This window comes from Podospora anserina, chromosome 1 (assembly GCF_000226545.1).
Source record: "Podospora anserina S mat+ genomic DNA chromosome 1, supercontig 4".
Classification (NCBI taxonomy): domain Eukaryota; kingdom Fungi; phylum Ascomycota; class Sordariomycetes; order Sordariales; family Podosporaceae; genus Podospora; species Podospora anserina.
The window spans coordinates 475,512-499,966 of NW_001914853.1; the positions used below are offsets into that span (position 1 = coordinate 475,512).

The 24,455-nt window shown below is 54.3% G+C and overlaps 6 protein-coding genes across 6 annotated transcripts; 4 read left to right on the plus strand and 2 right to left on the minus strand.

Moving 5' to 3' along the window:
* Window positions 1-322: 322 nt before the first annotated feature.
* PODANS_1_15660 (uncharacterized protein) lies at window positions 323-2,084 on the plus strand (the record flags this gene model as incomplete). The annotated part of the gene is made up of 3 exons (XM_001906970.1): window positions 323-905; window positions 963-1,020; window positions 1,097-2,084. Coding segments are annotated over 3 exons (1,629 nt in total), but the record flags the coding sequence as incomplete, so codon positions are not given.
* Window positions 2,085-4,100: 2,016 nt separating this feature from the next.
* Window positions 4,101-6,863, plus strand: PODANS_1_15670 (uncharacterized protein; the record flags this gene model as incomplete). Its single annotated transcript, XM_001906971.1, has 1 exon — window positions 4,101-6,863. The coding sequence occupies one exon, from the start codon at window positions 4,101-4,103 to the stop codon at window positions 6,861-6,863; it is 2,763 nt and encodes a 920-aa protein (XP_001907006.1).
* Window positions 6,864-7,147: 284 nt separating this feature from the next.
* PODANS_1_15690 (uncharacterized protein) lies at window positions 7,148-8,797 on the minus strand (the record flags this gene model as incomplete). The annotated part of the gene is made up of 1 exon (XM_001906972.1): window positions 7,148-8,797. The coding sequence occupies one exon, from the start codon at window positions 8,795-8,797 to the stop codon at window positions 7,148-7,150; it is 1,650 nt and encodes a 549-aa protein (XP_001907007.1).
* Window positions 8,798-9,516: 719 nt separating this feature from the next.
* PODANS_1_15700 (uncharacterized protein) lies at window positions 9,517-10,652 on the plus strand (the record flags this gene model as incomplete). Its single annotated transcript, XM_001906973.1, has 2 exons — window positions 9,517-9,852; window positions 9,915-10,652. 2 exons carry the CDS (start codon window positions 9,517-9,519, stop codon window positions 10,650-10,652), a joined length of 1,074 nt encoding a protein of 357 aa, XP_001907008.1.
* Window positions 10,653-13,876: 3,224 nt separating this feature from the next.
* On the minus strand, window positions 13,877-17,691 carry PODANS_1_15710 (uncharacterized protein; the record flags this gene model as incomplete). Its single annotated transcript, XM_001906974.1, has 2 exons — window positions 13,877-16,623; window positions 16,683-17,691. The coding sequence occupies 2 exons, from the start codon at window positions 17,689-17,691 to the stop codon at window positions 13,877-13,879; spliced, it is 3,756 nt and encodes a 1,251-aa protein (XP_001907009.1).
* A 5,306-nt stretch (window positions 17,692-22,997) lies between these two features.
* PODANS_1_15720 (uncharacterized protein) lies at window positions 22,998-23,910 on the plus strand (the record flags this gene model as incomplete). Its single annotated transcript, XM_001906975.1, has 2 exons — window positions 22,998-23,373; window positions 23,435-23,910. 2 exons carry the CDS (start codon window positions 22,998-23,000, stop codon window positions 23,908-23,910), a joined length of 852 nt encoding a protein of 283 aa, XP_001907010.1.
* Between the last annotated feature and the right edge of the window lie 545 nt (window positions 23,911-24,455).

Here is a 24,455-nt window from a genome sequence, read left to right on the forward strand (position 1 = left end):
AACTGCAACATCACCACGCAACTACCTACGAATCAATCCATATCGTTTTGAGTAAATGCTCAGATGGGCATCAAACGTGTCCCTTACCTGCCTTTCTCGGTGTCATTTTTTTTGTAGGTCTCGGACGGAAACAGGGGCGGCGGGCATATTGACCGCCGTGCCGCTCGCCTCACCTTGCACCTCGGTGCCTTGTTTTTGCTGCGCGTCATGAAGCTTGTTTCGACTTCTTCTTATCAATCAAGATCTCTTGACATCCTTGGCTTCATTTTTACTCGGCTGATTCAGTTTCTACTCACTTCTCGCTTTCTACTTTCGTCAGTAATTCCAATCGCCGGCTGCCACCAAAATGGCACCCAACGACGATGACGACAGAGCGAGCATCGCAACAACAGAGGAAACCCCCCTCCTAGCCGGCTCACCAAGACCGTCATCACCTCGCCCCAACCAACATGAACATGATAGCCAACACGGCCAACCAGCTCTTACTGCTACCACTTCCAAGAACGACCAACTTCGAAGCCGTATCCGGCCCCGCGTTCTGATTCTTGTGTTTGTCACACTCTTTTTGATCGAGTTGGGTGTTGGCATCACAGTCGCCCCTAACAGCGCCATCATGGAATCTATCATTTGCCGGCAGCACTACCCCAGGCTGCCGCTTTCCCCGGACCATCCAATACGGCAGTTTGCAGGGGGGGTGGCGCTGATAGATGACCCTATTTGCAAGTCACCGGATGTGCAGTCCGAGCTGGCCATGTTGAGAGGGTGGGCGCAGACGTTTGAGTGTATTCCTGGTCTTATCGGGGCGGTGCCATATGGGATATTGTCGGACAGATGGGGCCGGAGGCCGGTGCTGGCGTTGAGTTTGCTTGGCTGTTTGCTGTCGGTGGCGTTTATGTATTTGGTTTGTGAGTATAACCTCGATACCTGGGAGATGAGGGGGGTTGTGCTGATTAACTGGCTAGTTTACTTCTCGGATGTGGTGCCGCTGTGGTGGTTCTGGTGGTCGTCGGCGTTTGAGCTGTAAGTTTGGCGACGTCGGACAAAAGGTTGTGCTGAGGTTGAAATAAACATGAGGGCTAACATGAACGGTCAACAGTATTGGCGGTGGCGGCACCGTTCTGGTGGCTATGCTTTATACTTTTGTGGCAGACGTTGTCCCCGTTGACGGGCGCGCAACAGTTTTCCTGCAGCTAAACGCCCTGTTTTTGGGCTCGCAGATGCTCGCCGGTCCGCTGGGGGGCGCCATGATGGTGAATGACCCGTGGATTCCACTATGGGCATCCTTGATCATTATAGGGGGTGCGAACTTGCTCGTTCTCTTTTTGCCGGAGACGCTGCACCTTCACGACAAGAAGAACATGGCAACCGCTTCAGAAGACGACATGGACGACGAGAGGTCAGGGTTGCAAAAGCTCTTATACAAGACAAAGACTGGGTTGGAAGAAGTCTGGGAGTTCATTCTTGGAAACAAGAGCGTAGGTTTGTTGATCTTGTCTATGACTTTTGTTATTCTTGGTCGGTTCGTGGGCGAGATCTTGCTACAGTACGCCACAGAGAGGTATCACTGGAGTTGGAGCAGAGCGTCATATCAGCTCGTGATACGGAATGCCTTCAGCATGTTCACGCTGCTGGTTTTGATGCCTTTTGCCAGCTGGTTTTGCCTTCAGCACCTGGGAATGTCGGCAGTGGAGAAGGACATCTGGTTGGGCCGATGGTCTGGTGTCACGGCGGTGGCGGGCTGTCTGATCATTGCTGGAGCGACCAACGGGGTGCTTTTCTCTGTGGGACTGATCTGGTTTGCGCTTGGCTCAGGGATCACGTCTGTGATTCGGTCTCTCCTCAACAGCTTGGTGGAAGAGCACCATGTCGGTACCGTCAACACTTTGGTAGGCTTCATGGAGAACGTCGGGATGATGGCAGCTGGCCCTCTTCTGGCTAAGAGCCTCAGCCTTGGACTCGAATTGGGAGGCCTTTGGGTCGGTCTCCCACTCATCACGGCTGGAATGTTCATCGCGACTTCTACGGCGATTCTGTGGATCTTTCGGTTACCGAGACGGCCATCGTTGGTGGATCTGAGAGCTTAGATACGATGCGATCAGATCTCCCCAAAATCCCATCGCGATTCGCCGGGAGATCAGCTCAGCTGAAGCGGGATTCAAAGCTTCCAGAAGGAGCGCAGATGACGTCGAACCCCAGGTGTCATCAAAATAGCCCCGATAGCTAGCTAGGATAGACCCAGGACGCCACGATATCTGAGAGGACCCGGATTGTCGGGAATTGGCCGCTTTGCGAACCCGCGCAGAGTCATGGACTAGGGGTGAAATATGGCCTCATCTGGATCGATAGTTGACAAAGAAGAAATGAGATTTTTTCTCTCACTGAGAAGAGGCTAAAAAACCAATATGCAGTCCGAGTCAGGATGGAAGCAGCAATGGAGCTGAGGAAGATAGGAGATGCAGCTGCAAGGGGCTCTTGGTGTGTTCAGCAAGCCACAGCTGCCAAACTGCAGGTAGCCGGTAATACCAAGCACAGACCATATGCCGCCCACAGGCAGCCTCTTGTGCAAACTATCGACTTCCCCTTTCCACGACCATTTTTCTTCAACAAGTTGGCATGTGTAACGTGCTCGCGAGAAGAGCACAGCAAACGTCCTTTCCGTACGGGTACATACAACCACAAGGTGAAACGCTCCTCCAGGTCGATCATCGATCCGATAATTGCGATTGCCAATCCACCCACGGTTTTGTCTTGCACCCCGCTGCTCCCGCCTTGGAAGGACGGCACGGGAGGGGTGATGAACCGCTACCAATACAACCTCAGAATTGTTGTAAGGTCGCGTCCAGTCCACGTTTTCCTGCATTAACTCTGCATGCAGCCATCACAGCTATCGACGATGTTGCAAGGACGTCATATACGCCGTAAACCAGCTTCTCGTGGACCAATCTCCTTATCGCTTCCCCTGCATATCCCGTCCGATAGCCGGCCACACCACATCTCCTTCCTTTTGGAAACCACACAAGCCTCACCAGCGGGTGTCTCTTATTACCCAGGTACTTATCGGACCTGTTTCTCACAGCCAGCCAGCCCCCATTGCACCATGGAACAAGCCCAGAAAGTCGGCTTTCCGCACTGGGCTCCCCAAAGCGGCTGGCTGGGGCCCCTGGTTCGCCAGCATGCCAGGGCCCTCTTGCTAGCGTTGCCATCTCGTGCGAATCATCTCCACCAGCGCGTAGCCCCAGTCCCTGAATGTGAAAAAGATGCGACCATTTCCCCCTCTCCATTCCTCTCTCTTCAGCTTGCTGTTCGGGTGCTTTCTCTCTGCTATCCTCTTGTCTTCTTGCTGTCGGCGGTCCTGTCCCTCTCGACAACACTCGTTTGCTGGCTTTCACCTGCCTGGTCGCTCATTACATACACACACATCTCACCATTCGTCGTTTATTTACTTCTTTTGGACCGTCAAAAGTTTCTGTCACCGCCCAGCCCGACAAACCCCACGCTGCCCCTTTTCCGGGCTTTGATCTCGAAAAGCGCTCGGGCTTCCATGCCGGGAGTTTCCCAGACGACTCGCAGTTGAACAAGTTCGATTTTACACAAGCGACGCGTTGTTACGTTTCCAGCCCCTGCCGTATTCCGACCGAGTAGCACCTCAGACGGACTGAGGTAGCATTGGATTGCTCGGTTTTATATGTGTGGGTTCCGCCAGAAGAACAACCCCCTCCAAACTTCGTCATCCTGACTCTTCTCTTCTCAGTAATGTATTAGTCTAAACAATAATCACTATCTGCCAAAATGGTGTCTTTCTTTGGCCTCAGAGTTGGAGGCAAGAAAAAGTGAGTGGTTGTGACATCTATGCTGGAGAAACACCCGCCAACCGTTGATGCTACAGGAAGGCGGAAACCAACCCGGCGAAGGAGCCTGAGAGGCCGAAACGGATCGATCAGAATACGCTGGGAGAAGGACAGTTCTTTGGGGTCAACACAGACGCAAAGAGTGTGTTCAATGAGGGCAGCATTCGATCGGTTTCCCGCGCTGGGGCTGGAACGCCCCAAGCCGGCGTCAGAGGCCCATATACCGAGACACACAACCTTGGCGCGGTGAGTATGTTCGACTTGGGAAGTGCCTCTCGCAGCGGCAGTCAGGCCAGCTTTCGACCAGACTTGAAGTCTCCTGCCTCCGACATGAACTTGGGTGGACGGTTCGGTGCGCAGGGCGGGTCCTCGACAAGTCTGGCCCTCCCACCCGGACCTCCTTCTAGGATGGGCTCGAGACCAGGAACGCCAAGCGGAAGAAGCAAGGCCTGGGTCAATCCGCTGGATGTTCACTGGGCTAGAGCTACACCGACAGCACCGACCCCGTTGAAGATTCACCCTCTGGCGCAGTCCAGCATCGAGCTTCCTCCCCCAACGCCAACCAAGTCCGACGCGGGCTCTGTCTTTGGTGAAGAGGCAGATGATATGGTGGATGCTGTCATGGCCTCGGTGAAGAAGCAAGAGGAAGAAAACAAGGAAAAGGCGCGAGAGATGGAGAAGAAGAAGGAGACGGCACGTTTGGAATTGGAGAGGTTGGAGAGGCAAAAGTCAAACGAGTCCATGCTGCCTAAATCGCCGGTTGAACGACAACATCAGCTGTCTTTTTTTGACAGACCACAAAACAGTCCGACATTGCCTGGGCCAATGTTCCGGGGCAATGTTGACCAGAGACCCAGCAGCCGAGGTGGTCCACGCCAGGATAGCCCTATCAGTCCAACCGGAGGTCAGTCACCTACTATTCATCAAGGTCCCCCTCCTACCGGGCCGCCTACCCAGTCTCTTCCCCAGCCCCCCGGTCAGGGACCGCGTCAAGGACCACGAGGACCTAATGAAGCTAGAGGGCCACAGCAGACCAACACTCCCCCGTACAGTCCAACTCACAGTCCAACTGAGGCATCTCGGGGCGGTTTCCCCCCGAAGGCTGCTCTGGGTCCCAATCCGAACGAGCCCCCCCGGGGCCCTCCTCGGAGCTCGCCTCCTGGTCTTCGAAACGGACCGCAGAGCTTTCATCTTCATGGTCCACAACAGCGCAATTCTCCCCCGCAAAGTGCCGGTCCGTATCGTCCGCCTGGACCGCACAACAATGGACCAAGGAACGGTCCTCCTGGCCCTGGCCCACGAGGTCCCGGCTTTAATGGACCACGATCTGAGAGTCCCATGCGCAGGCCGATGGCACCGGGGCAGTACCGATCCGAAAGCCCTGCGCGCAGGCCAATGGGCAGCGGAGGGCGTTCAGAGTCTCCCGGACCACGGTTTATGGGAAATCATCAACGTCGCCCTGAAAGCCCTGGCCCAAGGTTTAGGGGAAATAACGAGTTCCGATCAGAAAGTCCCAGACGTGTGCCTGGGAGCAATGGTCCTGGCCCTCAACAGTTTCCTCCTGGAATGGGTCCCCGACCCGGACCGGGCCCGGTTCCTCGCCCACAGGTTAATACCACCTTCGCCCCTCGTCCACAACCCGATGCAGCGGCCGTCTCTAGCCCCCAGGTCGATGCTGCCCCTGAGCTCCCAACGCCGGTGAGCGAGGCCAGAAAGTCACCGCCCCTTATTTCTACACTGACATCCCCTACGCCGTCAACTGCAAGATCATCTGTTGATGATGAATTTCTGGACCAGCTTACCACTCCGCCTGTTATCCGGGATGTCAGTGCGAAGCGGGACACTCTCCATGCGACTCACCGTGCTGAACAGAGCTTGTCTATGAAGATAGAAGAGCTGGAAAAGACCATCCTCTCTCAACATGTCTTGAAGCCAAGAACGACAAATCTGGCCCCTGCGCCTGTCAACCACAGAATGAGCACCGCGAGCAGCTGCTATAGCAACGACATGCCCGATGCGAAGGACGACGAGCATGATGAGGACGACAACGATGAGCCAATCTTGTCTATTCAACCTGCTCCATTGCGGATCCCCTCTCCTCTGCCTCCTTCCGTGGCGGCTGCTGTCACAAGCCCAGTCCAGTCCCCTGGAAGTCCCATCCGAGCACCCAAGGCCGGTCAAAGGCCCAGACGCCCCGGTCTTGAGGAATATGGTGTTGCCAGCAGCCAGCTGAGCTCTCCCCGCGCCCGCGTCCCAACCCCAGTACCCGCCACCCTGACCAGCCCAACAGACAACAACAGCATCCGTAGCTTCCACACAGCCAACAACTCTCCTCCCTCTCGCTCCACCACACCCCTCAAATCCAAGCCCAGTCTCCCTATCCTCGTCCCTCCTACAACCGCATCCACCACCGCCATCTCCCCAGCCGAACCGCCCAAACCAATCCCCTTCATCGACACCGGCTTCCAGTTCGACTTTGGCACTACCACCACCACCACCACCGGCCCCTTAACCCCCGACTCCTCCCACTGGCACGTCAGCTCCCCCGTCACCGAATCCGCCGCTGCCCCAGGCGTAGCTATCGCCTCCGCCCCCGCTCCCACCACCACCTCACCATCATCACCAGAGGATACCGACCTTCCCAAATTCACCCGCCCCAACGTCCCCCCCCCCCTCAAGCTCAAGTTCAATTTCTCCCCCGAGGCCTCCTCCCGCGATCCCACCTTTGGCACCCTCACCCCACCGTTATACTCGGCACCCCCCATGATCGCCGTCAACGACGGCCGTCCGTCCACCTCGGCGGGGTACAACCCTTTCCCCCACGGCGGGCTGCAAGCCTCCCCGCAGTTGATCTCTCAGTTTCCAGAAAGCATGAAGGACGAGAACAGGTTGAGTTTCATGGGGATTGGCGTGGCGAGGGGGCCGAGCATCAGGGAGGTGAGGAGGCCGGGGACGAGCCACGGCACCGGGCAGGGGCATAGAATGGTGGATAGTTTTGGGACGGGGTTCATCTGACACACACACACACACACACACACACTCGTTCGTTTTTCTTTATTAGCTGTGGTTATATTTCGTGTAAATATTTTTTGTGTATCAACCAACCCCTTTTTGTGATGAATATCTGGAAAAGAGAACAGACATTGGATACCAGGAAAGAGCAGGAAATCATCATCATCATCATCATCATCATCATCATCATATCATGGGCTCTGTTTCCACAGGGCCGAAAGAGAATAAAATCCTGAACTTTGTCACACCACTTCATTGTGTCCGCTTTGTATATATCCGTCCATCCATCACCCCAAGAAATTCCTCACCATCCCCCCCACATTCTTCACATCCAGCAGAAACGTATCATGTCCAAACAGACTCTGCTCCTCGCTCAGCTCATAATGCGCCACGTTCCTGTTCCCCGCCATCCTCAACGCCTCCGCAATCTCCCTCTGCTGCCACGCCGGGAACAAAATATCGCTCGCCACCCCCATCACCAGCACCGGGTGATCCCACAGCACCGACAACCCAGCCACCAAATCCGCCGGCGGCTTCTGCCCCGGCCCCGAGTAATTGCTTCCCCCACTACCGAACGAGCTCCCCCCAAACCCAAGCCCATCCCTCTCAAACTCCTCGTGGTGCTCCGGCTGCTCCTCATAAGGCGTATCCGGCAACGTCAAACTACACGCGTCTTGCTGATAACCCCCCTGCCCACCCCCCTCCCTCAACGCCTTCTCCCTCTCTGCCCTCTTGGCCCGAATCGCAACCTGGTTCTCCCTCCCCAAATCAAACAAATCCATCGCCTTGCTCACATAAATCAGACTGTTCGGATCATACGTCAGGCAAAACTTCTCCCCCGCATGATCCAGATACGTCTCCACCAAAAAGTCCGGGCACAGCGCAGGCGGTTTGTCCTTGTCCGCCCTCCTCCTCCCAAACCTCTGCTCCCATTCCGGGCCGGACCGGTACGTGATGGTGGCGATCTCCCTCGCGAGCTTCATCCCGACGTGGGGGGGGATTTGGCCGTAGTAGTACCCCCTGTTCCAGTTGGGGTCGTTGAGGATCGCTTTGCGCTGGACGTACCGCATCGCGATGCTATACGGGTGCGACCTCGCGCAGGCAGAGATGCTCACTATCCTGCCGACTCTCTCCGGGAACGCGACAGCGGCGGCGAGGGATTGCATACCCCCCATGCTGGACCCGACACTGGCATGGAGCTTTTCCACCCCTAGGTGATCCAGCAGACGGAACTGCGCGCGCACCATGTCCGTTATCGTCAGCAGCGGGAAGCGGGTCGCGTAGCGTTTGCCGTCTGAGGGGTCGATGCTGCTTGGTCCGGTAGAGCCATAACACCCCCCTATGACGTTCGTGCAGATGACAAAGTATTTGTTGGTGTCCAGGGCCAGTCCGGGACCGATAAACTTCTCCCACCACCCGGGCTGGGGGTTGGCGGCGGTGGAATGGGCGTGGGAGGAGGCGGATAGGCCCGTGTGGAGGAGGATGACGTTTGTTCGGTCGGCGTTCATCTCCCCCCAGGTCTCATAGGCAATGTCGAATTCGACGAGCCGGCCGCCGTGGTCGAGGAGTAAGGGGTTGTTGGAGTGGAATATTTGGGTTGCGCCGACGGTGTAGGAGGGCTCGGGACCGGAGGAGGTAGAGTCGGTACGGGTTTGGGAGGCGGAGGCAGCGGCGGCCTGTTGCCGGAGGGTTGCGGAGCGGGACTCGAGGGCGTCGACGCAGGGGAAGGACATGGCGGGGTTGGAGGGGGCGCCGCTGCGGCGGGGGGGTTGGTCGTGAAGGTGACGCCGGTGAGGTTGCGCCGCCGCCGTCAAGGGTCGCATACCCGGTGCCGCCGCATTGTGGCAGAGGGGTGTCGCGGGGTTGCTGCCGGCGGCACGGGTGAGGGCGGCCGAAGCTTGTCGGAGACTGGATGTGACTTTGGTTCGTGACTTCATGACGTTGTGGTATAGATTTGAACTTGAGTGATCTGGGCGCACCGCAAAGCAGCTCAATCGATGGCGGGTGAGAAGTGGTATAATTCGACTTCGAGATCGGACGGCGACTTTGAAATCATGGTGGAGATCTTGATTATCAATGCCGTGGGCTGCCGTTGCCGGCGCCCTTGATGGCCATTTTGTTCGAGCTTGACATCGAATCCAGCAAATTATTGCATGGGGGCAGCATTACGTGCTTTCACGTGCATCCAGGGGTTCTCGTGGGGCAATCCTTGGCACACACCCCTGGGGGTTGACTTATAGCTCCCCTGATCACCGTTCTTATCTTATCGGCGGTGGAGTGATGTCACAGGTGCTGTCCCGCCAATGACGTTGCCCAACGCTCAGAGGTTCTAGATGCCTCCTCCACCTTTGAGCTCCCCTCCAAAACCTACGCACACCTGAGCAACAGCCCTGTCTTACACCTAGGCTGCACTGCCCATCAGGCTGCGGGTTAGGTCTCAAAAACAGCTGAAGAAATACTACTATAACACGCGTCGCATCCCGTCTTTATGTTACCCGGGAACCTAGCCCCTCCCTTCCTGCCATCTAGGAACAGTTCTTGCCCAAGTCAAGCACACATCACTCCACTTGAGCACGTACCGTAAACATCACCAATCAGGCAACAACCCTGCTACTGCCTACTGCTGCTGCCATCAGAACTGAAGCTTGTGTTCAGCATGTGGAACACGGTCAGTCATATATTGACCGGCATACTTCCTCCCGTACTGCCCATCCGGCCTCGTCCAGACTCTGCACCAACTCCAGCCGACGGGACGACTGCACAGGACCCTACCACAGGCAAGATGGACGCCGAAGGGATGTACAAACCCAGCATCATTGACGTTATTGTCGTCAAGGCCATGCTGGTCAAAGGCCTCCAGATTCCTGTAGAGATCGCCGACAACATTATTGAGCTCGCCGAGTACTGGCCGCACGTCACCGCCGAGGTCACATGGGGAGACGAGCGCCCAAATCAAGTATGGAGCGGCGAGAGCAGAGAGAACCAGTTCTTGGTAAGCTCTCAAGCATACATAAATCGATATACCGTGGCTTACACTAACACAACATGTTACAGCTCCGCACACCACCCCTAGGCTTCCCAGACTGGGGAACCGACACAACAAGCTACACCAAAACGATCCATCCCAAGCCCCCTGGTGAAGGATATCCCACCTCGAGCTTCCAAAAACTAGCCAAATCCCCAGTCACTCTCCTCGCCCAGCCATGCCGCCGCATCGTCTTCACCATACGATCCAAAGATCAGGGCTGGGGCGGCGAGTACCACAATCAGAACACCTACAACGGCTCCTGGACATGGTTCGAAGCCGGGCTGGAAAGGTGGTGTAAAAGCCAGATACCTGATCCCCCACAGCCATGTGAATCCCATGAAGACCCAGTTCAGAAACCGGTGAGAGATGATGACGACAACGACGATGATAAGCAACTGTCAATGAACCTCGAGGATCTGGCCACCGTGATTCCCGAGGTGGTGGTTGACCCGCAAAGTAATGAGTTCAAGATCAACCATCCGCTGCTTCCACGGGAGAACGTCAAGATTCAATGCAACAAGTTGACGGAGAGGGAATACATCACGCATGTGGTGGAGTGGAATCACGATGATGACGTGGATCCTGAGGACGAGGTGGCGGCGAAGAAGCTACATGATGTTGGGAGGGGAGAGCAGACGGGGAATGGGGAGTTTGTGAGGAACATGAGGATTGGGGATGTGGTGACTGTTTGGGGGAAGACGAGGTTCGGGGGCTGGATTAATAACATCTCGTCGGTGAAGGTGGAGGTTTATTGGTCGGTGTAGAGTCGAAGCTGGAAGAGATGGACTTGGGAGGCTGGACTGGTTGAGTATTGATACCTATTTTAGCAACAGTTGATGTTACTGTTTTTTGCTTTGTACCGTCGGCCTGTGTTCTGACTGAAACGTGTCTACCTAGTGTCTACCTAGAGTCCAATCAGCCAGATGAAAGTGCTTTCAAGTCAGCCGAGACTCGGGCCTACCGGCTGTCTATTGGGGCGAATTGCTGGGACAATGACAGGAATTGACGTTGGACTTTGGCCAGTTTCGCTACGGCACGGTCCACAAAGAAGGGGCCGAGTGGCTTGGTAAAGCGACTGATATGTGTAGGATAGCTGCCAATCGTACGTTTTATTTATTGTTCATGAGGCAGGATAGATCTCGTTCACCAATCTCGTGGGAATGAATGTACGTGATACGAACAAAGAGCTAGCCGCGAAACGACTTCCCAAAGTGCCCCGGCAGGAATGGGTGGAAGCCATCACAAGGTCAAGCGGCATCTCCCGTCCCGACTGGCTGATTCGGGCTGAGTTCTAGACCTGATAGCCATTACCACACTCTTCATTGAAGATATCTTTTTGTCATCGTCTTCCAATCAGCATAAACATCAGTAATCGACCGGTACTCCAATCACTTTCATAGGCCAGACTACGGGAGACCAACCTTTGTTCCCCTACCTATTCGGCTTCAGCAATCCCGCCAAGAACCACCCAACCACCACCTCGAAACGCATGAATGGATCACCGTAGGTAACCAAACCGGCAGTTCAGTTTGAAACGCTCAATAATTACTCCTTGGCTACCGCTCTTCCCGCGAAGATCATCCAAAAATACATCTTCAATGCCGTTGATTTCCTTTAGAAACCGCAAAAGACGGGTGGGGGGTTATCCCACCACACTTCTTCCTTCCCAATTGCATCCCTATCCATCCCCCTTTCCCGCATCCATCCCGCGCGGCATTGCATTCGGACATCATCACCAGCATCGGGTTCCTGCTTCTGGCTGGGGGGGATGTTGTCATGCAAGATAGCAACTGACAAGGCAATACCAAGCGGTGTTCAACGACTGAACACGGCAGGTCCAAGTGTTTTAGCTGCATAACCTCCTCGCGGTATGCACTCAAGCATCCTTCCATGCATATTCCATAACCCCTTGATAGAACGTTGACAGCTTGGCTCCCTCACCGAAATTGGAAGTTCACCGGCAATGGCATCCCCAAAAAGGCAAGTAGACTCCTCGCAAATACTTCAGACGCTTCAGCGCCGCCGTGAAGAGACGTGGAACGTGGGGGAAGGGGAAGACGAAAAACCATCAAGGTGTCTGTCTGTCCCTGATGACGACATATCAACCTTTCCCAAAAGGTACAGCCACAAACACCCAAAGCCAAACAAATTCGAAATCTGTTTTTGCTTTTCTTTTTTCACTATTTTTTTGGTTTTTTTTTGGGAATTGTATTTAGTACATTTTTATACATATGTGTCTTCCCCTCCTTCCCCTTTTTCCCCTATCCCATTCATCATCTCCAACAAAAAGCCCCTTGAGCTCTCCCACCTCCCACTTGGTATCTCATACATAAAAAACAGAAACCCACCACCCTCCCTGCCAATAAACAATCCCCCACACACAAAAGATGTAAACCAAATTCCCTAAGAAGTCCAATGTGCCCCCAATGTGATGATGATGCCATGTCTGTGTTATGAAGGGCCCATGTATCTCGTGGTTTAACGTTGAATGCCCCCTCTCCGTCGTGTCGTTCTCTTCATTGTAATACTCCAAGATATATAATCACCACCAAAACCCCCCAACTCACACCTCGATCAGCCAGGCCCATTACCCCCTAACTCGTCACCAATTCATCCATTCACAACAACAGGCCAAACAAACATAATCACGTAAGAAGCCACAGCCATGAAACCGCTAAAAAGCCATACAAAAAGAAAGAGAAAAACCATTTTGCTCGCTACATTCCATTGATTCCTTTGTGGTGGTATACTATAAGCTTCATGAGACAGACAATAACAACACGCAAACAGACAGAAAAAGAAAAACAACGCCCCGTATGTATGTAAATGCCCACTTTGTCCTCTTGTGTGAATGAAAAGCAAAAACAGGAAAATGCAAGCCTTCATCTTCTTCTTGACAACATCCATTCAAGACAGCACAGGGTGGGGAGGGGGGAAGAAAATAAAATGAAATAGGGCGGGAGAAAAAAATCACACCTATTTCCCCCCGTGATGAGCGAGTCTGCAACCACAACCACAGCCAAACTGCCATTCATCCATCAATACAAAAGACACATTTGCCCATGCCACAAAAAAAAAAACAAATGACCTTCTTTCCTCGTTCCTTTCTTTTCCTAACTTCTCCAATGAGTCCCACCCCTCCCCCGCTGTCCATCCTCATCATGTCGGGCCTTTGTATAAATTTCGTTTCCTTTTTCGTGTTCAGATACCCCCCACCCTATGCCAGCAGGCCTTGAAGAGTCCCATGCCTGTCCCTCGTGAATGCTGCTTGTTCCCCCAATCCTCTTCCAGACTGCGGAACAAGACTGCTGTAATCAAGTCGAGGGGAAAATTCAACACCCCCAGGGACCCAGATCGCAAAACCCAACCGCTAGGCCCTTGTCATGCTATTCGCTTTTGTTTTGCTGCCTGACTGGGCATGAACACGCTTTGTTTTCCCAATGGGGTCCCTTGAAGAACCCGATATCCCCGTCTATAGCCCATGATGCGCAAAACATGTGCGAGGAATATGCATAAAGAAAGCGCTGCTAGGTAGCAAAAGAGACGGCAACCGACGGTGGCCTGCTGACAGCATCCATATCTTGCTTCGGCGATATCGGCGACGTACGTTTCAGGTCGAGGTCTCCGAACGACCGTCTCGCTCTCGCCCGAAGTCGTGAAATCAAGTGCCCGCTCGCTTCCAGGCTCTGCTCGCCCCATCTCTCTCACATAGGTGGTCTAATCATATGATACAGGTTCGAACTCCAGGTGGGCTAACGTGCGACTAAATAAGTATTATGCTGCATACACCTCCGTTGAAGAGATCCTGAACAAGCTGTCCAATATAGAGCTTCATCTTTGGTCGCTTGGACCTGGACTGTGAGTATCCAAGAAAGCCCTGTCTTGTCTTGATACGCAATCCAGGGCATGTAGCAAGCAATCAACGGAGTGAATGCACCCGCATTCTCGAGCAGATATCTCCATTGCCATCGCCGTGGTCTACTGCTGCTCAGCCACCCTTGCGGTCGGCCTCATTTTTAGGCAGTTGCTCGCTTTGCGCAACGCCGTTGGTCCCATTCTTCAGGTCCGACAAACCCTTCTTGCGCGGCTTGGATTTCTGCCAGCTGTTGAAGCTATCAGACGGGCTTTTGGCAGAACGTGGGTTGCCAGATTCCCTTGAGCTTCCATGGGCACGGTGCTCCAAAACAGGCGATCGGTTCGAACTGTCGTGCTGCTTGGCGGAGGGTCCTGTCGGCGGCGTCTTTTGCGTCCCCGAACGAACGTCCCGATGTCCTCTAGGCGACTGAGCGACAACTGGTGGACCAAAACTCCGCAGGACGGTTGGGGACGGAGTCCGATGCTCGTAAACTGGCGAGAGGTGAGGCATGTCTTGAGCAACCGAGTACTCGTTAGTAGCTAGATCCAGTGGCGCAAGTTGGCGGTTGTTCAAGCGTGCCAAGCCCAGAATGTTGTTGGGGTCGTAGCCCATATGCGGGTAGTAGAGGTGAGTAGGAACAGCGGCCATGGTCACCCGCTGTTGAAACGACGCATCGTGGTGGTTCATGGTCGATGAAGGGGACCTGTTTGCTGTTGAGCCGTTGACAATGACAGGCCGATCAGGCACGGTGAGTGACACGGGCTCCGAAGAAGTGGTGGAATAAGAAACCGACTGGTCGTTCCACGAATTGTTGGCACTGGTGCCTTGTTGGATATAGAGCGGGTTGCTATGGTGGATGTCCTCTGTGGTCGTAGTCTCAACGCCAAGCGGCGAACGGTTGGAAGTTGATGCTTGAGCCAGCTTGGGCACTGAACCATTCACCACAAGCGGTTTTGCAGACAGCTGTCCGTTGGTCTGCGCAAATGGTGCCGATGGGAGTGGCGCCGACATACCGGCAGAAATAGTCCGGGCATGCCCGAGAGGCGATGGTGATCGCGATGTACGCTTCATCCTCCGATCCAGTACAGCCTGGGGTCCTTGGTCCGTGGACAATCGACGACGACCCTGGCTGCTCTGGTTCCGCGTGTTAAACACTGGTGTCCCACTTGGAAACCCAGTAACCTTGCGATTGGGACTAGCATGACCGTTGGGATAATGCCCCGCATAACGGGCGCCGTCGTCTTCTGGAGCATCGGCCACAACCTTGGGCTCTTCGTAGTCGGTTTCGGATAGCTCATCTGGGGTGTAATTGGACACCGGGACACCATTGACCTGTCGTGGGGGTATAGAGGACATGCCGTTTTGTGCTTGGCTTGCGGTGTACGCAGCCGCTGCCGACATGGCCTGCTGAACCGTGATCGAGCCTCTCGAAGCTGGCTGGGACTGCGACCTAAGGGCACCGCCAGAGGAGACACCCGTCTCACGAAGGTTTCTCCTGAATTCTGGCATTCCGTTGGAGGTGGTGGCCGCCGATGTCTGCGAAGCAGGGGACGAAGGGTATGTGGTGAAGCCCGGGTGGAAATAGGCCGGGGGCTGCATCGGAAAGCCGTACCCGTACATCAGATCTGGGCGGATTGGAGCTGTTAATGGCGGGTTGTCAAAAGAATTTGTCCGGGATCTGTCTGAGCCTGAGCCACCCTGCATTCGCTGGGCGTGTGCAAGAGCCTGTTGCTGGTTGATCTGCTGGGCATGGGTGTACAACTGGAATCTCAGGTTTTGATCGTGTTGTGCAAGCGCATTTAGCGAGGTTTGCAGAAGCTCCTGAGGAACACCAATCTGCGGGTTTTGAGCCTGATACCAAACCAATTCCTGCGGGTTCATCGTCGTAGGCATGCCAGCCTGCGCAAAAGGCATGCTCTGCTCGTAGCCCTGATGGTTGGAACCGCGGCGGTTACCCTGGTTACCGTTGCGTTGATAGTTGTTCCTCTGGCTTCGATTGTTGAAATTGTTGCGCTGCTGCGGCCTGGATTGCTGCTGTGAGGCACTCCTAAGAAGCACAGGCCGTGGAGGCGCCGATGGCTTTTCCCATCTTCTTTCTTCCTCCTTGGGGTATACGTACTGCTCCCAACATTCAGCAAACTTGCCCTCGGCAAGGAGATCAAAAGCCCTCCTCAGTTCGAGATGAAGACCACGGAACGAGGTGTCATCGGCCGTGTTACCCAGGTTTCGTATTATGTTGAACGGCTCCTCGATGCACAGAGTGTTGTTGGTGCCGATGTGCCATTTCTTTTCCGTCTTGGTCAACAGCTTGCCGACTCGTATTGACAATGCAAACTTGTCATAATCAAACTCGTATGCGTAGAACCGGAAGAATTGGAACAGAAGGGCTGCCAAGCTCTCCTTGTTCTTGGCACCGAATCCCGTCAGCTTTGGAACATCGTCGGCGAACTCGCTTCGAGTGCCGTCGCTCTTGAGAAGCTTCTCCTTCTGTCGTTGATGGAGCGCTGGCAATACCGGTGGGTCTCGGAGTTGGAGAAACGCGATGATCATGCATATCCAGGTATACGAGCTCAAAGTTCCGCCAAATGCCGCGTCATTGATGATTCGCCTCCGGGTCCAGTGCTTGATGATCATGGCCAAAGGTCGCACTCTTTCGTCGATACTCACATACGTCCGCACCATACGTGTATTCTCCAGAGCCAGAGTATTGTTGACGTTCATGTCGCAAGCCAGTTTGAGCTCGGGATCCCAGATCTTGACGATTGGCACCTTGGCCGCAGAGATGCAGACCACGTCTTGCATTCCATGTCTGTCGAGGAGGTCCGCTATTAGGCAAACATGCTCCAGTCCTTTCCATGGTGTTGTAATGCAGATATCAACTGTAAATGTCTTGTCAGAAACCCGGTTCGCGCCGGTCAGGGGGCCCAGGGATACTCACCATCAGAATCATCAGAGCACAGCAGGTTGCCCGACGAGCCAAACAGGTGCACCTTGATATCATGGCCAGGCCACTCGTCGTTGAACAGCTTCTCCAGCTTGTTGACCAGCTTTTGCCGCTTTGTTTCCACCTCTTGTGTTGGTAATAGCACCCTGAACAGATCGTTCATTTCTGTCTCCAGACTCTTCTCGTTTTCCTCAGATAACCGACTTGGTATCCTTTCGAGGTCGCCCTTTTCTAACCTATCGGTCCCCAGGTTGTACGGCATGCGCCGCCGTGAGTGGGGAATGGCAGTCTCAAAACGGCACCCACCTAACCTAGGGGGGAGCGGCCGTAATGATGGGACATTTCCGTTGGTCTCTGAGTAAGCGGACCTTGGAGAATGGTTTTGTGTGGCATTTGGTGATGGTTCACGGGACTCGAACGAGAACTTGCGGGCGTGCTGATGTGGCGTTGAAGGTACCGAACTCGACTGAGCTGGGTGCGCAGTGCCATTCTGGCTCGCAGGCGGTGGTGGACGCACCGGTACACCGTTGCTGGTGGGCTGTTCTGAAGGCTTCTTGACTGGCATTTTGGATGTCTGATCCTTCCCTGATGTTATAAGCGCGCGGTCGGCGTTGTCTGAAGGCTTTGCTGGTCTGCTCCCATGACCGGTCTGGGCACCAGTTTTGATGTGGGTGTTGTCCTTGTTCGACACCTTGGAAGATGATCTCGACCTTGTAGTTGTCTTGGTCGATGGAGACGAGAGCACCGTAGGAAGCGGGGGAGCTTGCAACCCACCACCACCACCACCACCCCGACCACTCGAGAGAAGTCTGTTATACTGGAGCAGCTTGCCCTGATAGGCCTGTTGTTGAGACAGGATGGGCAGAATGTCGGCGTAGTACGGTGAGTATTCGGGCGTCGCGGCCGTGTTTAACCGGGGGGTTGTCAGGTTTGGCCCAACACCCGGCCACGGATGGGTCTGGTAAAGATGTTTAGTTTCAGCCGCGGTGGGCTGGCCGTCCATTAAGCTTGAACTCTGCAGAACGACAAGCGAAACAGTTCAGGTGCTGCGAAGCCGAAAAGGATCGGCCGAGGAGGTACTTCGCTTGGAGAACCCAGAAGCCGATTGCCTTGGACTGCTGCTATGTACACTACCGGTAGCGATGCTAAGAGTGACAGACTAAAAGCAGTTGAAAGTCGTAACCTGATTTGAGGTTGAGGAGATCGATTGAGGGCGCAGCAGCACACTTGGTGATGACAGCTGTCGGCCCTGTTTGGCTTGTTTTTCCTGTCTGGTAAAAAGACTCCAAGTCTTCCCTGCAAGCTAATGCCACGGAGAGCTGTCTCTTGAGCTGCCAAACTGCCGTTGGTTGTCGGGAACCAGCAGGTTCAGTGGTCGCGGTCCGAATCCCAGAGGCACAAAGAGTGCAAATGGCAGAAAATCCGCTACACCCGGGATGTGGGTATTATGACCGATCGAAGAGCGATTTCTGTGGCGACAGACCCGTGTCGGCAATTTCCCAATAACAAAACGCAAACTTGGATATGGACGGCTGCGGTTTGCTCCGGCTTCCTGTTCGTCACAACTTTCTTTGGCTCGTCAACCAGCCTCGCGCAACCGAGGTCGCTGTGGAAGAATCGGTGAGCGGCAGCAGGTAGGATGACGCAAATGAGTGCTCGGTGAAGGGGAGCAGATTCGCAGGATCCGTGAAAGCCAAGCGGACAGAGAAAGTAAGTCGACCGTTAACTGATCGCAAACTAAGAACGAGTCGTAGACGGGTCGTGTCGAGAGGGTAGGTAGGTTCTCGAACGGGGTGTGTTAACCGCGAGCGACGGCGAAAGAGTGCACGGTTGGCATGGAAGGAATAACGCGCGAGGTTGGCTAAAGAACGCGAGACATGCGGTGTCTGCTGGGTGTCGGTCGGAGCAGAGAAACCACAAAAAAGAACAAATAATACAAGGGAAATCAGACCGTGGTGATACTGGGGGCGTGACCGACCGGGCGAACGCGTGACGGGCGTCGACTTGGTTTTTGCTGTGGCAGCGGGAGAGGCAGGTTGGAAAGAGCCGGTGAGCCCTGGAAAAGGAGGACGGGACTGATGATGTATGCTGTAGTATGGTGGGGACTTGTGCCAGCGTCGAGCTGGAAGCGCAAGGCGAGTCTCGAGGTCAGGGGAGGGTGTGTCGAGAAAAAGTGTAGTAGAGAGGGAGACTGGTCGAAGTTGGATTTAGAATCGCAGTCGGCTCGCTTCCATTGAGAGAAAGATGCGGCCCTACCTTGGGTGGATAGCGAGGTGTGTAGTTGCGGGAAACCTGGGTGCAGGTGGTTGCTTTGCTTTCCAGCAGCAGCGGAGCGGCCAGCAGTGAGAGAGCAAGTGCCACACACAACCGACAGGGGCCCAAGGCTAACAAAAAGGAGCACATCCAATATTAAGCCAGGCGACTCCTTACTCCACCAGCCCGAACCTCTCAGCCAGTCAGAACTCGTCTCTCTGCCAGAAGTGTGCCCGCCCCCGCTAAAACAGAATGCGTTCGAGCACCCTCTACCCAGTGTGAGAGCGTCTATTCTATACCTACCTTGAGGTCAGGTAGATAGATATTCAAATTCCAGAGAGCGGGCACCCGGCAGCTATGACCTAGGAAGTAGTCTCAACTCTGTCGCTCACCATCGCCCACCATGACCAGCACCAATGGGCAACGGTTGTCCTCAATTGAAAGAGAACAGAGAGTGGGGGAGCCAGGGAGCGCAGCCCGGCCCCGGGCTTACCGTACCGGCGACTCAGGCGCCCCCCTTGGCTTGTGCTTTGTTCCCAACGCCTCAGACGGAATTCTTTACTCTCGTTTTCCGCTCACCTAGTCGCTTTCTTTGGGGGCAAGGCAATGCAATGCAACGCAGAAAGCCGAAAGTGCAGAGAGAGGTGCCCTGCCCAGAGAGGTGCCCAGAGAGGTGCCCGGAAAGTGTTCGTCCTGTGCTTGGCGGGGTACATTGGACTTGCCCTCCACGGGTGGGTGTTGGTCGGTGGATGATCTCACTGCAGATGCCAGTCTGGCTGGCAGTAGCACACATCAGCAGCATCTTACCTTACCTTACCTTACAGATGCCGCTTTGGATCATCACCACTGCCACTATCTGCCCATTCCTTCCCCAAACGGACATCTTCAAGAGTCAGTCCTTCGCTACAAGCCCAAGGGTCCTTGCCAGCAGTTCCAGGTAGAACCTCGGGCTGGATGTCTCAGCATCCAGGACCACACAGACAGTGGTTTCGTTTTATGCCCACCTGTGGATTTTTTCATCTCAACTTCCGTCGCAAGTACCCATAAGTTTCACAGCATGATGCATTTGAACCTGGCATCTGGGAAAACCTTTTCGTCGAGTCCAGCCCTGCGATCTTGCAGCAGGTTTTTTCCACCCCAGGTTGTCGCTCCTGCTCCTGTCGTCCCAAGCCAGAGACCGCCAATGCCGTCACTGTCAGTCTATCCTACGCTCGTGACAGCTGTGATGCTCAGTCCAACATGCATTTATGATGGTCAGCGCCCCAGCTGAGCCGCAGAGGAGAATACGGCACCCAGGAACCTGGTCCTTTTCCCCGGATTCTCGGGCTCGGATCAGTCATCACCCAGAGAAACAGCCACAGACTTGCACGACGGGAGATGTATGGACCATTATGGTACGACTTGGGGTTCAAGGACAAGCCAGGCACCAGGCATCCCCCAGGCCCCAGGTATCTGGGTCCAACGCTCCCGGTGGCCGGTGGCAGAGCCATCTAACTACAGGGAAGACGGTTCCATTATCATGCTCATCAAGTCACCGGACCCGATTAGGATCTCGGCCGGTGAAGAATCACTAGGCGGTGCACGACGGATACGCGAGGGCCGTATACAGAACCGCAACCTCAATTCGCCGGCCCCTTCGAGAGCCGCACAGTACGCCCAAAAGTGAAGGGCATTCATTCTCACAGCTGGTGCTTCCTAATCGCCAGTTTCTAGGACAGTGTGGCTTACTTGTGATGCAGGACAATGTCACCTTGCCCGAAGGCTGTTGCTCGCAGAGCCGGTCATCTGAAGTTTTGCTTGGACTGGCTGCTGATGTCCGGACATTGATGACACCTAGCCGCACCATCTTTGGATGAGCCACCTCAGTCAAACCCCTCCTGCAAGGCACCGCACACCATCGGAACTCCTTCTTCCCATTGCTTACCTACTCCGCAGCTACTCGCTGGATATTCGAGGGCAACTGTGGAAATGCTGACAGCTAAGCAGCAGTATCGGCATAAACTTCTCTGGCAAAGCGCTGGTTAACCACCGTCATTGTTTGACCATGTTTGCGATCTTACTTCCGGGACTGACATGGTTTGCTTTGATCGTACGGTCATGCTCTCATGCTCATCTATACAGCCAAATTTCCAACAGCCCGGCCACACCACACTGTCCCACCAAGTGTCTTTGAATGGGTCGCCTCTCTTCGAGTTCGCAAAACTACTGCAGCTCTATAGTTTCAGTGTCTTTTTTCGGCTCTCTGGCGTGTGATTTCTTCCGGGTCGTAGCATCATCGCCCATGCGGCTGGGCTAGCGTCAAGCCACCCGCTGAGCTTCTTCATCGGATCCCGACTCGGAGGACGGAGGTTGGGGATGGAGATGTGCTTCTTTGGAATCTCGGAGGCCGCTGTTCCCTCAGCAATGGCACTGTTCCCCACATTGATTTGTTTCTCTTGCTATCCTCTCTTGCGTACTTAAGTCTCAATTTGCGTAAGTTTGTCCAGTTGCTGGAAACTAGTTGTCCCGCCGTCACTTAACTGGATCTCCCGCTTCGAAGGTCCTGGAGAGCATAGCGTGCTTCTTGCAAGTGCTGGTGATCAAGACTGCTGAGAGCGTATCGGTTCGTCTTTTAATTAGCCTGGAGGCCGTTTTTTCTTTTATTTAACTTAAACAAGGTTGCGCGTCCCCCTTTGGCTTGGGTCCTGGAACACTATTCGTAGCTCAAAGCAGCTGCAGGTCCTCCAGCGGGAACACGCGAACCAAAGCCGATGTACCGAGAGTTGCGTGGAACTCGTTGACCAATATGGACATGGCAATCTAAACGCTGGGCAATGCTATGTCTATGTAGTGCGGTGGTTTCTATTTCTAGCCGCTTCTTTTCCTTCTCTCTCGGGGTCTGGGAGGCTACGGTATGTTCCTTGCAGGGGAAAATTCTTGACAGATAGAGAGATACAACATCACTGGCATCATGCTGTGGTTTGTTGAACATACGCACGGGCATACCTGCCAAGGGTGATCGGCTTGTGTAGTATAGTTCATTCCTCCGACAATCTAGATCTGTTCGCTTTAGGGAACGGCGATCCTCACCAAAGACCGATGACGATTTTGTCCTCCCTGTGAGGTGTGTCGGGTAAGGGGAAGCTTGAAACTTGACAAGAATTCAACGACATTTCCGCCAGCCGAGGCTGTCCGGTCACTTGTCGAGTCTTCGATCGAGGGAATACAGTTTCAATTGAGGCTAATTGAAACCACAATATGAGCCCCCCCGCCCCCCACGTATCTTGTCCTTTATTTTTCTTTGACGTCAACAAAAAAACACACAAATCCCGTTTTCTTTGTTCGACTGTTGTAAAACCGTTGGAAGAAGATTGGGGCCAGGAATCGCTCCTTGGGACCCCGCAATTCATCCAGCCAATCGGGACTCAGGAGCCGCTCTTTCACCAGGCCAAGAGTCGCTGACATCAGCAGCAAGGGGACAAGGCCCGGGGGGGGGGTGGGGGGGCAGGGTCAGCTAACCCCAACCCTCCGTTGAGCTGGGACCCCTCTCTTGAACGTGGTGAGTGGGGCAGCTGAGTTCCACTTCCTCCAACGGCCGAGCCGGGTCTGTCATGGTCTCTTGGTCAGGGGTAGGGTTAACTTTCGACAGGGCCCTTTTCCCAGACACGACGACCTGCGACGTTATCTGCTTCAAAAGTTATCGACGGCTTGTGTTTAGCTGCGTCTATGGTAGCCGTGGCCTGGGGGTTTATGTTTCATGATTTTCATCTTGGTTTTCTATTGATTCCCTTTGGTAGGGCGATCTTGTTTCCTTCTGTTCTTCTTCAGGGGGGTTTTCCTGAAGCGGTCGGTTTGTCGCGATCCCTGAAAATAAGCATTTGACGCGATTGATATCAAGACCCTGCTTTCCCCCTTTTTTGTTCCTCTTGACCTTGCAAAGTTGCAACCGTCATTTGCTTTTGGGTTTTCTTCGGTCGGTCTTTTTCTATTTTTCTAGGCATTCAGGAACTTTCCGTTTTAGCAAGACGACAGTCGGAATTGGGGCATTCACAGCATTGCAAGGAGACACCAAGCAAGATGTTCTCCGGCCTGGCGCAAAAGGCAGCGCTCAAAAAAATCGGCTTGCCATCTGACACCTTCTCACAAATCTCCAACGCCTTCAGCAATGACACCTCGTCATCACCACAACCGTCCAGGCAACCAAACAAACTCAGGAAATCACCCCCAGACCCCAACAACACCGACAACAAATCCTGGTTCTCGGTTTCCTCCCTCCCACTAACCGTCCAACCCTGGCTCTCCCCACCACCACCCCCAGTCCCAGTTTCCAAACCCCCCAGAATAGGCGACCTAGCTCCCACGGACCCAGACCGCATCTTATCACCGCAACTCGGCCCCTCAGGTGGAAACCGCAAGACAATCGTTGTCTTTCTCCGCTGCGTCGGTTGTGCCTGTAAGCTCCCCATTCGTCCCACCCCTCTCACAAAACAGCACATATCTAACCTCCCCCAAAGTCGCCCAACAAACCTTCACCGACCTCCGCAACCTCTCCCTCAAACACCGCGATGTAGCCTTCCTAGCAGTATCCCACTCCTCCCCCGCCGCCACAGAGAAATGGGTTTCCCTCATCGGCGGCAAGGGCAACGTCAAGATCGTCTACGACCCCCAACGCAAGATCTACGCTAGCTGGGGCATGGGGACGGGTGGGTGGGGCTACTTGCTGAACGTGAACACGCAGGTGAACGGGTTCAAGACGAAGGGGTGGTTGGGAACGACTGTGGCGGCGAGTGTGGAGAGGACAGAGGGGTTTAGTTCGATGAAGAGGCTGGGGCAGGGGGAGGTGGAGGAGGGGATGAAGATGGGGAATAAGTGGCAGGAGGCTGGGGGGTGGGCGGTGGATGGGAGGGGGAGGGTGGTTTGGGGGGGGAAGCTTGCAAAGGCGGATGAGAGTTTGGGGTTGGAGGAGGGGGTGAGTCTGTTGAAATTGTGATGATGAGAGGGGGTGAAAAGTAGGGTTTGTTATGATGTGATGATTTTGGGGGTTTACTTTGGAGTTTAGGCGTTTGTGTATCGAATATTTGGGTGGGCATGGGATCTGAATACGACCAGGATCAGAACGGAGCTCAACATGAGCTTGCTAAGCCCATGAAAATGCCATTCAACTCATTCCAATCCCTGAACTTTTGTTCCACCATCTCTGGAGACTCTTCTGCAATAAGACTCTAAAAGGGCTAGATCTCACCCCCATCCACTCCAGGCGCTTACTCACCCCTAGCCCAGCACCATCACGTTTCTCCTACCCTCTTTCTGCTTCTGATTGGCCAATACGGCATATAAACGTCTATTGCAGAATGTATTGGCTGACATCTATCCGTACCTAACCTAAACCCTCAACATTTCCTACAGGGGCGAGGCTAGGCTGCACCTCGGCCACCACCACCACCAGCATCCATTGCGGATCAAATTCCGCTTGCAAGGCCAGATCACAACCGGTCTGGCAGTCAACTCGAGGCTATGTGCAGAGGACACAGTAAG